The sequence below is a fragment of the Pseudophryne corroboree genome, chromosome 7 (assembly GCF_028390025.1).
Source record: "Pseudophryne corroboree isolate aPseCor3 chromosome 7, aPseCor3.hap2, whole genome shotgun sequence".
Classification (NCBI taxonomy): Eukaryota; Metazoa; Chordata; class Amphibia; order Anura; family Myobatrachidae; genus Pseudophryne; species Pseudophryne corroboree.
Genome location: NC_086450.1, coordinates 333,464,842 through 333,478,728, shown reverse-complemented (window position 1 = coordinate 333,478,728; position 13,887 = coordinate 333,464,842). Strand labels below are relative to the sequence as shown.

Here is a 13,887-nt window from a genome sequence, read left to right as displayed (position 1 = left end):
CAAGGATTCTTCGCTGGGCGGAGAATCATGTGATAGCACTGTCAGCAGTGTTCATTCCGGGAGTGGACAACTGGGAAGCAGACTTCCTCAGCAGACACGATCTTCACCCGGGGGAGTGGGGACTTCACCCAGAAGTCTTCCACATGATTGTGAACCGTTGGGAAAAACCAAAGGTGGACATGATGGCGTCCCGCCTCAACAAAAAACTGGACAGATATTGCGCCAGGTCAAGGGACCCTCAGGCAATAGCTGTGGACGCTCTGGTAACACCGTGGGTGTACCAGTCAGTGTATGTGTTCCCTCCTCTTCCTCTCATACCAAAAGTACTGAGAATCATAAGAAGGAGAGGAGTAAAGACTATACTCGTGGCTCCGGATTGGCCAAGAAGGACTTGGTACCCTGAAATTCAAGAGATGCTCACGGAAGACCCGTGGCCTCTACCTCTAAGAAAGGACCTGCTCCAGCAGGGACCATGTCTGTTCCAAGACTTACCGCGGCTGCGTTTGACGGCATGGCGGTTGAACGCCGGATCCTGAAGGAAAAAGGCATTCCGGATGAAGTCATCCCTACCCTGATCAAAGCCAGGAAGGATGTAACCATACAACATTATCACCGTATTTGGCGTAAATATGTTGCGTGGTGCGAGGCCAGGAAGGCCCCTACAGAGGAATTTGAACTGGGTCGTTTCCTGCATTTCCTGCAAACAGGACTGTCTAAGGGCCTCAAATTAGGGTCCATTAAGGTTCAAATTTCGGCCCTGTCAATATTCTTCCAAAAAGAACTGGCTTCTGTTCCTGAAGTTCAGACGTTTGTCAAGGGAGTACTGCATATACAGCCTCCTTTTGTGCCTCCAGTGGCACCTTGGGATCTCAATGTAGTTTTGGGATTCCTAAAATCACATTAGTTTGAACCACTCACCACTGTGGACTTAAAATATCTCACATGGAAAGTGGTAATGCTGTTAGCCCTGGCTTCAGCCAGGCGTGTCTCAGAATTGGCGGCTTTATCCTATAAAAGCCCTTACCTAATTTTTCATACGGACAGGGCAGAATTGAGGACTCGTCCTCAATTTCTCCCTAAGGTGGTTTCAGCATTTCACTTAAACCAGCCTATTGTGGTGCCTGCGGCTACTAGGGACTTGGAGGATTCCAAGTTGCTGGACGTAGTCAGGGCCCTGAAAATATATGTTTCCAGGACGGCTGGAGTCAGGAAATCTGATTCGCTGTTTATCCTGTATGCACCCAACAAGCTGGGTGCTCCTGCTTCTAAGCAGACGATTGCTCGTTGGATTTGTAGTACAATTCAGCTTGCACATTCTGTGGCAGGCCTGCCACAGCCAAAATCTGTAAAAGCCCATTCCACACGGAAAGTGGGCTCATCTTGGGCGGCTGCCCGAGGGGTCTCGGCTTTACAACTTTGCCGAGCAGCTACTTGGTCAGGGGCAAACACGTTTGCTAAATTCTACAAATTTGATACCCTGGCTGAGGAGGACCTGGAGTTCTCTCATTCGGTGCTGCAGAGTCATCCGCACTCTCCCGCCCGTTTGGGAGCTTTGGTATAATCCCCATGGTCCTTTCGGAGTCCCCAGCATCCACTAGGACGTTAGAGAAAATAAGAATTTACTTACCGATAATTCTATTTCTCATAGTCCGTAGTGGATGCTGGGCGCCCATCCCAAGTGCGGATTGTCTGCATTACTTGTACATAGTTATTGTTACAAAAATCGGGTTATTGTTGTTGTGAGCCATCTTTTCAGAGGCTCCTTCTGTTATCATGCTGTTAACTGGGTTCAGATCACAAGTTGTACGGTGTGATTGGTGTGGCTGGTATGAGTCTTACCCGGGATTCAAAATCCTTCCTTATTGTGTACGCTCGTCCGGGCACAGTATCCTAACTGAGGCTTGGAGGAGGGTCATAGGGGAGGAGCCAGTGCACACCAGCTAGTCCTAAAGCTTTTACTTTGTGCCCAGTCTCCTGCGGAGCCGCTTTTCCCCATGGTCCTTTCGGAGTCCCCGGCATCCACTACGGACTATGAGAAATAGAATTATCGGTAAGTAAATTCTTATTTTATCAACTGTACATTTAGGAAGGAAATGGACATCGCCATCTTGTTTTTCTTGTAATGTGGGAGTAGAAAAATGGGTATATGACTTCACACAAAAAAAATTTGCCCTGAAATCTGCCATTTTTTCAGTTCATGAACGATCTTTAGTATCAATCACTGTTTTTTGCTCGGTTGGAAGCTGGAGAATGTCATATTATTGCGAATAATACCCCTTTCACACCGCATAAGTAACCCGGTATCGACCCGGCATATTGTTGGGTCGCCATGGGTCTGCGTGTGGTGTGAAAGCGCCATGGTGGAATTCCCGGGTCACCTGACCCGGAAATTCAACCTAGGAATAAAGCAGTGTTATTCCCGGGTTGAATACCGGGTCAGTGGCAACGTAAACGGGTTCCCGGGTCGCTGCGACCCGGGACCCGTTTACTAGATAGGGAGAGGCGGCGCGGAGGTGAGCTCATCTCCCAGCTCCACCTCTGCCCCCTGACGCTATGGCAACCAGCTGTTGCGTCCAATGCCGGATCCCACTGGGGAAGGACCCGTTTCCAATTCCCAGGTGGGAAAACAGACTCAAGTAATAAAAGGTTGTAAAAATGTACATGTGAATGCAGCTATGGATCTTGTACTCATTTATATCTTATTTTATACAGAGCGCCACGATTTCTAATGCCAATTCTTGTGGACAAATTTCCTTATGTCAACAAATCTCCGAGAATTCTGGTAAGATTTCCATTTTAAATATTGGTTTATTAAAAAGGGGAATCATTTAGTTGGTGACTCCTGAAGACACTATTAAGTGCTTACATGTGTTAGTCAATTTGAGTTTAACTAGAGACGGCACTTCCATATTTATAATTGCATATATATTTATTGTTTCTTGTCTTTAGAATATACCTGCAATTGCAATTTAACACATCCATAAAACCAGTGATTCATGTTTTAGATAGCATGCTATATCTATTGTAGCTCCACATCTTTCTGGGTTGTGCAACTGCAGCTGTCCTATCTATTTATTTCATAATGTTTTCTGTCTGAGAAGGGGAGCTGAACCTGGAGGTGGTACAGTGTCTGCTCCAGATGTCCCTACAGATTGGTGCCCAGACCAGGGTGTGCAACATATTAGGCAAAGGACCAGCGGCTTTCTAAAAATAAAAAGAAACAGATGGGTTCTTTCCCATCTTCCACTCCATTGGAGGACTTTGCTTTCTGATGCATAGGCTAAGCCTGATCAATGGTTTCAAGTATCAAATAGATTGCAGTCCTAAGCTGGATGCTCCTATTGTTAGAATAGAAGAGCACTACTGCACAGCCTCCAATATGACTCCTCTGAGGATGATGCTTCATTCCCTTACCAAGATGGACACCACTACTATTACTGTATTACTGCACATGTGACGCCATCTAGTTACTGTGTATGGTGACATAATGGAAGCCGGACGTCTCCCTCTTAGCTCCTGAGCACCTGCACAACTATTGAATCCAAGAGACAGTCATTGGATTTTGATGTGTCTGAAACCTGCTCCACTTCATGCTCTACAACCACTGTAACAGGGAGTATGGTTGTACTATTACCTATTACTTACTCAATAAACAACACTGCCTGGTTAAACTACACTGGACTTATCCTTTGGGCAAATTACATTTCCACTGGTTGTTCATTAACCAACCACCAGCTGTACACACCTTTCCAACAACTATAGCTGGCCTTTCTAAGACCATAACATTCCCATTCCATGGACAGTGGAAGGGTGGTTAGAACATTTGGTTAAGGGTCTGAGTCTTGACAGACCAAAATTAGATTTGCCTATGTTAAGCCTTCTGAGTTATAAGGATTTATTTTGGCAAAATCATGCCTCCTGGCTTCAGATTGATTCCAAGAGCGGAGTTCAGTTGTTTTTCCGCCTGCAGCCAGTAGAAGGTGCCCAAACGGAACAATTCAATTGGAGCTCTGTTTGGGCGCTGTGGCTGCCGGCGTCCACTTTTTGCAATTGTTTCCAGCATTTTGACCGATTTTAGCCACTTTATGTGGTTAAGCCCGACCTCTATAGGTGCGATAGTCTCGCAATAAAAGATCACTTGAATAACTCTCCGCAATCTCCTGTAACTTTAGACAAGAGATCGGACAATACAATGATATAACAATTGAATTCAGCCCCAAGAGTCTTTTAGGTACATGTCTGTTCACTCCGGCGTCTTAGCTTTTGCTTATAAGTGAGGAGTATGAGGAGTTAGGCCTCCAGTGATCAGTTCTCTGCTCCTCATGGTGAGCTGCAGTGAGGTAAGTAGAAATGTGCAGCTAGACAGCCATCTCCCAAATCCTCTGAGAAGAAGCTAGATTGACGTTCAGGTGGCATACTTGGTCCTGTGCGTCTCTTCTGGGATGTTGCTTCAATTTCATTATAAATATTGTGTCCCTGTTCAGATGCATATTCACCAACTGTAGGCAAAACAGCACTTTCCTGGAGGGAAGTCATCCAATTCATCCATTCTCTTTGCAGGAGTAGTCATGCAAGTCTCAACCATTGGAATGGTTTGGGTTACTCACATTACTTCCTGGTCCAGAAACCAGACTGTTCTTTGTGACCTATTCTAAGCCTGAAATCCTTTAATATCCTGTTGAGAGTGGGACAAGTTAACGATGGGTGTCCTAGAGGACTTTTTACCACATTAATTATTGCATGTTCATTGTGTCCATGAGCATCAAGGACAAGTAGTTATTTGTCCAAAACTGGATGGGACACCAGTGTCTACTTACATATGCCATTCAGTCTTGTTGTTTTCAGTTTTGGGCTCTATCTTTCAGTATGGCAGCAGCGCCAAAGGTGTGTACAAGTATAATGGCAGTTATGTCTGCCTTTTTCGGATCCATTGGGATGATGGGTTTCCCTTACCTGGATGAAAGGCATTCTCTCCATCCTTTCTGCAGACTGAAAACCTCGTGGACAGTGGAGGGTCATGGTTTGATTCTAAATTTCAAGAAATTCAACCTGACTTCTCCTCTGGGCCCAGCTGTGCCTCTATAAACAGGAGTTGCTCATTCTCCATCTGGGACTGAACAAGAGCAATGACTACCACAAGCCTACATGGCTGAGGGAAGGGCCACCCTTCAGTCCCGGTTACAAAGTATTTGGACCCCAGAGGAGTCAAAGCTACTGATAAATGTGCTGGAGCTTCGATATATTTTCAACACTATGGTTGGTGGTAACTATAAGGGGCCATCAACATTCTTTTCTACAATTAAACTTCTGTGGCTTAAATCACCAAGGGTGTCCTGGATGTCAAAACAACCAGCTGAAGTTCCAGCCATCTAAACGGTGTCCATACTGTATTGTCTGGGTTTCATTCTAATCAAATAGTAATAGTTTGACAGGTACCCAATTGAATGATTATAAATTAGCTTTCAGTTTATTATCAAAGTAACAAAAAAAAGAGTAATCTTCCAGTTTTTGTTATCAGACACCTCCAGTGATTCATCATCTTAACACAAGATGAAGTTCTTCCGAGAGGAGCCCCAGTCATTTGTCATCAAATGCTTGGATCAGTCCATACACAACAGGCACCATTCACTGCAGGTCCTGTTAGAGGCTGAAGCTCTTTGTCTCAATCTTGCATTATATACCATAAACTGTGAGTTGCTGCTGGATATTAACCCATATTAAGGTATACCAGTCACTGGCTAGTACCGCTGCTTATCTCTTACACATGCTCAGTAAGAACTTGCCTATAAAAACAAGACACAATGGGGGAGATTCAAACGTTTGAAAAGTTGGTTGGGTGTCTGTTTTTTCCTGTCTATTAGATAGGAAAAAACAGACTCCCAACTGACTTTTCAAACATTTGAATCTCCCCCAATCTCTGAAGGTACACCATCAATTTCTAAAGCCCCTTTGTCTAGAAATGACCCATAATGCTTTGCTTACAATAATCCAGTCTTGGAATGTGGCTTTACTGTCCCCTAACACTATATAGAGTAATACTCGCTTAGAATCTAATATTGACAGGTACAAGTAGGCCTCTCAATTTATGTCTGATTTGACCCTAAAGGTTACATCCTTCTCAGAATGAATACAATTTCCTTAGGTCTCTATGGGGTCCAAACAGGCATTAAAACTTATGTACTATGTTGAATTCAAATAATTAACCCCAATGGCTGCTGGATTCCTCAGCAGCTGGTGGACTGTTGTGAGCAACTAGATATCGACATGATAGAACCTGTTCCCTTTTGTAGTTAACCTTCTGCAAGTTTCCTTATGTAGCCCATACACTTGTGAAATATGGCATACAATCCTTCGATTTCGACCACATCTGTGAGAAATCGAAGGATTGTATGCACATTTAAGGTACCATGCAACGCGATGCGCGGGCATGCAGCTCGAATATCTCGTCTCATGGTGGTATGTGCTGCACTTACTGTTTATCGCATCACAGTGCGATCGCATGTGTTTTTAAAAACACGTGATATATCTCACTGCGATGCGCAATAGGCACCCGCCGGCTCCCATTCACAACTTAATGACGGACGAAACAACGTGTTCCATCCTTCATTACATAACACCGAACGCTAGCGATGGACGCTAGGTTTGATGTGCAGCACGTCAAACCAAGCATCTGTCGCATGTGACCACGGAAGCGCAGTCCTGGGTACACACTGGGTGATGTTAGCGATATATCAGGGTCCATAGGTATCCACAGGGATAACCTTGGGGTATGCTGGTGGAGTTTGTTTAGTTCTTGTTCATTGTTTATTTCTCTAACGTCCTAGTGGATGCTGGGGACTCCGTCAGGACCATGGGGAATAGCGGCTCCGCAGGAGACAGGGCACAAAAGCAAGCTTTTAGGATCACATGGTGTGTACTGGCTCCTCCCCCTATGACCCTCCTCCAAGCCTCAGTTAGGTTTTTGTGCCCGTCCGAGAAGGGTGCAATCTAGGTGGCTCTCTTAAAGAGTTGCTTAGAAAAAGTTTTTAGGTTCTTTATTTTCAGTGAGTCCTGCTGGCAACAGGCTCACTGCATCAAGGGACTTAGGGGAGAGAATTTCAACTCACCTGCGTGCAGGATGGATTGGATTCTTAGGCTACTGGACACCATTAGCTTCAGAGGGAGTCGGAACACAGGTCTCGCCCTGGGGTTCGTCCCGGAGCCGCGCCGCCGACCCCCTTGCAGATGCTGAAGATTGAAGAGGTCCGGAACCAGGCGGCAGAAGACTTTTCAGTCTTCCTCAGGTAGCGCACAGCACTGCAGCTGTGCGCCATTGTCTGTCAGCACACTTCCCACAGCGATCACGGAGGGTGCAGGGCGCGGGGGGGGGCGCCCTGGCAGCAATGTAGAATACCTGTATGGCGAAAAATACATCACATATAGCCCTTGAGGCTATATGGATGTATTTAACCCCTGCCAGACTTCACAATCTCCGGAGAAGAAGCCCGCCGAAAAGGGGGCGGGGCCTATTCTCAGCACACAGCGCCATTTTCCCTCACAGAAAGGCTGAGGGGAAGGCTCCCAGGCTCTCCCCTGCACTGCACTACAGAAACAGGGTTAAAACAGAGAGGGGGGCACTGATTTGGGGATATACATATATATTAAATGCTATATGGGAGGAACACTTATATAAGGGTTGTCCCTGTATAATTATAGCATTTTGGTGTGTGCTGGCAAACTCTCCCTCTGTCTCCCCAAAGGGCTAGTGGGTCCTGTCCTCTATCAGAGCATTCCCTATGTGTGTGCTGTATGTCGGTACGTGTGTGTCGACATGTATGAGGAAAATGTTGGTGAGGAGGCGGAGCAAATTGCCTGTAATGGTGATGTCACTCTCTAGGGAGTCGACACCGGAATGGATGGCTTACTTATGGAATTACTTGATAATGTCAACACGCTGCAAGTGGGTTGACGACATGAGACGGCCGGCGAACAAATTAGTACCGGTCCAGGCGTCTCAGACACCGTTAGGGGCTTGTAAAAACGCCCATTTACCTCAGTCGGTCGACATAGACCCAGACACGGACACTGATTTCAGTGTCGACGGTGAAGAAACAAACGTATTTTCCTTTAGGGCCACACGTTAAGGGCAATGAAGGAGGTGTTACATATTTCTGATACTCCAAGTACCACAAAGAAGGGTATTATGTGTGAGGTGAAAAAACTACCTGTAGTTTTTCCTGAATCAGATAAATTAAATGAAGTGTGTGATGATGCGTGGGTTTCCCCCGATAGAAAATTATTGGCGGTATACCCTTTCCCGCCAGAAGTTAAGGCGCATTGGGAAACACCCCTCAGGGTGGATAAGGCGCTCACATGCTTATCAGAAAAATATCCTAAAAAGTATACACACACATGCTGGTGTTATACTGTGACCAGCGATCGCCTCAGCCTGGATGTGCAGAGCTGAGGTGGCTTGGTCGGATTCCCTGACTAAAAATATTGATACCCTTGACAGGGACAGTATTTTATTGACTATAGAGCATTTAAAGGATGCATTTCTATATATACGAGATGCGCAGAGGGATATTTGCACTCTGGCATCAAGAGTAAATGCGATGTCCATATCTGCAAGAAGATGTTTATGGACACGACAGTGGTCAGGGGATGCAGATTCCAAACGGCACAAAGATGTATTGCCGTATAAAAGGGGAGGAGTTATTTGGGGTCGGTCCATGGGACCTGGTGGCCACGGCAACTGCTGGAAGATCCACTGTTTTTTACCCTAAGTCACATCTCTGCAGAAAAAGACGCCGTCTTTTCAGCCTCAGTCTTTTCGTCCCTATAAGATATCTGCCCAGGGATAGAGGAAAGGGAAGAAGACTGCAGCAGGCAGTCCATTCCCAGTAACAGAAGCCCTCCACCGCTTCTACTAAGTTCTCAGCATGACGCTGGGACCGTACAGGACCCCTGGATCCTACAAGTAGTATCAAAGGGGCACAGATTGGAATGTCGAGGCGTTTCCCCCCTCGCAGGTTCCTGTAGTCTGCTGTACCAATGTCCCCCTCCGACAGGGAGGCAGTATTGAAAACAATTCACAAGCTGTATTCCCAGCAGGTGATAATAAAATTACCCCTCCTACAACAAGGAAAGGGGTATTGTGCCACACTATAGGGTGGTACTGAAGCCAGAAGGCTAGGTGAGACCGATTCTAAATCTGAAAAATTTGAACACTTACAAGGGTTCAAATCCAGATGGAGTCACTCAGAGCAGTGATAGCGAACTGGGAACAAGGGGACTATATGGTGTCCCGGGACATCAGGGATGCTTACCTCCATGTCCCAAAATTTGCTTTTCTCACCAAGGGTACCTCAGGTTCGTGGTACAGAACTGTCACTATCAGTTTCAGACGATGCCGTTGGAGTGTCCAAGGCACCCCGGGTCTTTACCAAGGTAATGACCGAAATGAGGATTCGTCTTCAAAGAAAATGGACGACCTCCTGATAAGAACAAGGTCCAGAGAACAGTTGGAGGTCGGAGTAGCACTATCTCAAGTAGTTCTACGACAGCACGGGTGGATTCTAAATATTCCAAAACCGCAGTTGTTCCGACGACACGTCTGCTGGTCCTAGGGATGATTCTGGACACAGTCCAGGAAAAGGGTGTTTCTCCCAGAGGAGAAAGCCAGGGAGTTATCCGAGCTAATCGGGATCCTCCTAAAACCAGGAAAAGTGTCAGTGTATCATTGCACAAGAGTCCTGGTAAAAAATGGTGGCTTATTACGAAGCGCTTCCATTCGGCAGATTTCACGCAAGAACTCTTCAGTGGGATCTGCTGGACAAATGGTCCGGATCGCATCTTCAGATGCATCAGCGGATAACCCTATATCCAAGGACAAGGGTGTCTCTCCTGTGGTGATTACAGAGTGCTCATCTTCTAGAGGGCCGCAGATTCGGCATTCAGGATTGGATGCTGGTAACCACGGAGGCCAGCCTGAGAGGCTGGGGAGCAGTCACACAGGGAAAAAATTTCCAGGGAGTGTGATCAAGTCTGGAGAATTCTCTCCACATAAATATACTGGAGCTAAGAGCAAATTTGTAATGCTATAAGCTTAGCAAGGCCTCTGCTTCAAGGTCAGCCGGTATTGATCCAGTGGGATAACATCACGGCAGTCGCCCACGTAAACAGATAGGGCGGCACAAGAAGCAGGAGGGCAGTGGTCAAAACTGCAAGGATTTTTCGCTAGACGGAAAATCATGTGATAGCACTGTCAGCAGTGTTCATTCCGGGAGTGGACGACTGGGAAGCAGACTTCCTCAGCAGGCACGACATCCATCCGGGAGAGTGGGAACTTCATCGGGAAGTTTTCCGCATGATTGTGAACCGTTGGGAAAGACCAAAGGTGGAAATGATGCCGTCCCGCCCGAACAAAAAAACGGGACAGGTATTGCGCCAGGTCACGAGACCTTCAGACGATAGCTGTGGACGTCCTGGTAACACCGTGGATGTAACAGTCGGTGTATGTGTTCCCTCTTCTGCTTCTCATATCCAAGGTATTGAGAATTATAAGACGTAGAGGAGTAAGAACTATACTCGTGGCTCCGGATTGGCCAAGAGGGACTTGGTACCCGGAACTTCAAGAGATGCTCACAGAGGACTAATGGCCTCGGGAGCTAAGATGGGATTTGCTTTCAGCAAGAACCATGTCTGTTCCAAGAGGAACCGTGGCATCTGCCTCTAAGAAAGGACCTGCTCCAGCAGGGACCTTGTCTGTTCCAAGACTTACCGCGACTGCGTTTGACGGCATGGCGGTTGAACACCGGATCCTAAGGGAAAAGGCATTCCGGAAGAGGTCATACCTACCCTGGTCAAAGCCAGGAAGAAGGTGACCGCACAACGTTATCACCACATGTGGTGAAAATATGTTGCGTGGGTGAGGCCAGGAAGGCCCCACGAAAAAATTTCAACTAGGTCGATTTCTGCACTTCCTGAAAACAGGAGTGTCTATGAGCCTCAAATTGGGGTCCATTAAGGTTCAAGTTTCGGCCCTGTAGATTTTCTTCCAGAAAAAAATTGGCTTCAATTCCTGAAGTCCAGACGTTTGTCAAGGGAGTATTGCATGGGTCTTCAACCTGCGACCCTCCAGCTGCTGTGGAACTACACATCCCAGCATGCCCTGCCTCAGTTTTAGCATACCTTAATAGCAAAACTGTGGCAGGGCATGCTGGGATGTGTAGTTTCACAGCAGCTGGAGGGCCACAGGATGAAGACCCATGGAGTATTGCATATACAGCCCCTTGTGTGCCTCCAGTGGCACCGTGGGATCTCAACGTAGTGTTGGGATTCCTCAAATCATATTGGTTTGAACCGATCAAATCTGTGGATTTGAAATATCTCACATGGAAAGGGACCATGTTGTGGCCCTGGCCTCGGCCAGGCGATTGTCAGAATTGGGGGCTTTGTCTTAAAAAAAAAAAAAAAAAAGCTCATATTTGTTTTTCCATTCGGACAGGGCAGAACTGCGGACTCGTCCCCAGTTTCTTCCTAAGGTGGTGTCAGCGTTTCGCCTGAAACAACATATTGTGGTGCCTGCGGCTACTAGGGACTTGGAGGACTCCAAGTTGCTAGACGTTGTCGGGGCCCTAAAAATATATATATATATATATATATATATATATATATATATATATATATATATATATATATATATTTCCAGGACGGCTGGAGTCAGAAAGTCTGACTTGCTGTTTATATTGTATGCACCCCAAAAGATGGGTGCTCCTGCTTCTAAGCAGACTATTGCTCGTTGGATTTGTAGTACAATTCGGCTTGCACAGTCTGTGGCAGGCATGCCACAGCCAAAATCTGTCAATGCCCATTCCACAAGGAAGGTGGGCTCATCTTGGGCGGATGCCCGAGGGGGTCTCGGCTTTAAAATTTTGCCGAGCAGCTACGTGGTCAGGGGGGAACACGTTTGTAAAATTCTACAAATTTGATACCCTGGCTGAGGAGGACCTGGAGTTCTCTCATTCGGTGCTGCAGAGTCACCCGCACTCTCCCGCCCGTTTGGGAGCTTTGGTATAATCCCCATGGTCCTGACGGAGTCCCCAGCATCCACTAGGACGTTAGAGAAAATAAGATTTTACTTACCGATAAATCTATTTCTCGTAGTCCGTAGTGGATGCTGGGCGCCCATCCCAAGTGCGGATTGTCTGCATTACTTGTACATAGTTATTGTTACAAAAATCGGGTTATTATTGTTGTGAGCCATCTTTTTTAGAGGCTACTTCATTGTTATCATACTGTTAACTGGGTTCAGATCACAAGTTGTACGGTGTGATTGGTGTGGCTGGTTTGGGTCTTACCCGGGATTCAAGATCCTTCCTTATTGTGTACGCTCGTCCGGGCACAGTACCTAACTGAGGCTTGGAGGAGGGTCATAGGGGGAGGAGCCAGTACACACCATGTGATCCTAAAAGCTTGCTTTTGTGCCCTGTCTCCTGCGGAGCCGCTATTCCCCATGGTCCTGACGGAGTCCCCAGCATCCACTACGGACTACGAGAAATAGATTTATCGGTAAGTAAAATCTTATTTTAATGGCTGTATGTTTAGCTTCATTGTTCACCTTTGGGCTACAAGAAAAGACTGAAATGTAAGTTGATTTGGTATGCTGTATTTGGGATTCAGTAGTCCTTTTCACGGATCAGTGTTGTATGTATGCATATAAATGTCATTTATTGGCAGTATCTATTTGTTATGTGTGCTGCCAAGGATTGTGTGTTATAAATTAGTGCATTATGGGCAGGATTAAGGAAATTCATATATTTGCCTGTTTTCTCTGTGCATATGTTTAAAATATGAAAATGAGTCCAGTCATCTAGGTGTAAAGTATTTTTTTATCAGAAAGCTAACTGTGTGATAACTGTTCACTAGCATGTTCTTTCAGTATCTGTGGGGGTTGTCTGTTGCTCACATCTCTGTTTCCTGTTAGGAGTGTTACATACACAACCTTCTACGGATAACCATCTACTTCCCAGTGCTCAGGCTTGAGATTTTGGAACTTGCAATAGAAAAACTGCTGAAAATTGATGTAGGTATTCCATGGCTTATCACGGGCATTGTGTTTTTTTTATTTCCTAGTGATACTACTAAGTTTACCTCCAAAAGCTGTGTGTTAATGCTTCGCCATCTCCCAAATACCATTTATATTTTCTGCTGATCGGTATCATTTCTATCTATAAGGGCTTTCTACATTCAGTAGACTCTCATTTGCTGTCTTGTGTAGTCATGTAGAAAAGATATGTAACAACACATTGGAAAGAGACGTTAATATCAGGACATAATTAACCACAGTCCTCACCTACTCTCTGACAACACTGATTAAGATGCTGCTAATCCAGTGCATATTGCTATTTCAGTAACGTAATACCTCTGTATCAAAGCAAAGACCTTTGGTGGTTGTATGTGAAACCTTCTGGTTTGTGCTAACAGCAAGTTATGGAGAAATGTTTTCTGCAGTGATCACAAGCTGAGTACACACTAATAGATATATCGCTGGTTCCATTGCAATCTCCGGGAACAACAGCAGCATACATTGTGTTCAGGGATTGTATCCAATTAATTGTCGCTCATGTACATACTATGCACTCATCATGTAGAACGGTTCAACATGTCGTGTGGTCCTGTGTACACACTACACAATGTGCACCACATTGTACATCGTATTGTCCCATCTGACGGGCAGTACATCAGATGGGACGTTGCAATGAACGACGTGGACTTTATATTATACGATGGTTGTACAGATTGTATATTGTATAGTGTGTACCCAACTTCAGTTTTTCCAGTTGTATCACAACGGGATGTGGTTATGCCCGACTGCCAGTCACTATACCGACGCCGGAATCTCAC

The 13,887-nt window shown here is 45.8% G+C and overlaps 1 protein-coding gene across 1 annotated transcript in view; it reads left to right on the top strand.

Annotated features, from left to right (window-relative positions):
• Positions 1–13,887, top strand: part of RRN3 (RRN3 homolog, RNA polymerase I transcription factor) — a 120,129-nt gene that overhangs the window by 34,423 nt on the left and 71,819 nt on the right. The window contains exons 8-9 of the mRNA XM_063934354.1: positions 2,713–2,782; positions 12,968–13,066. Of these exons, the coding sequence (XP_063790424.1) occupies positions 2,713–2,782; positions 12,968–13,066 (169 nt within the window). The remainder of the gene's footprint in view (positions 1–2,712; positions 2,783–12,967; positions 13,067–13,887) is intronic.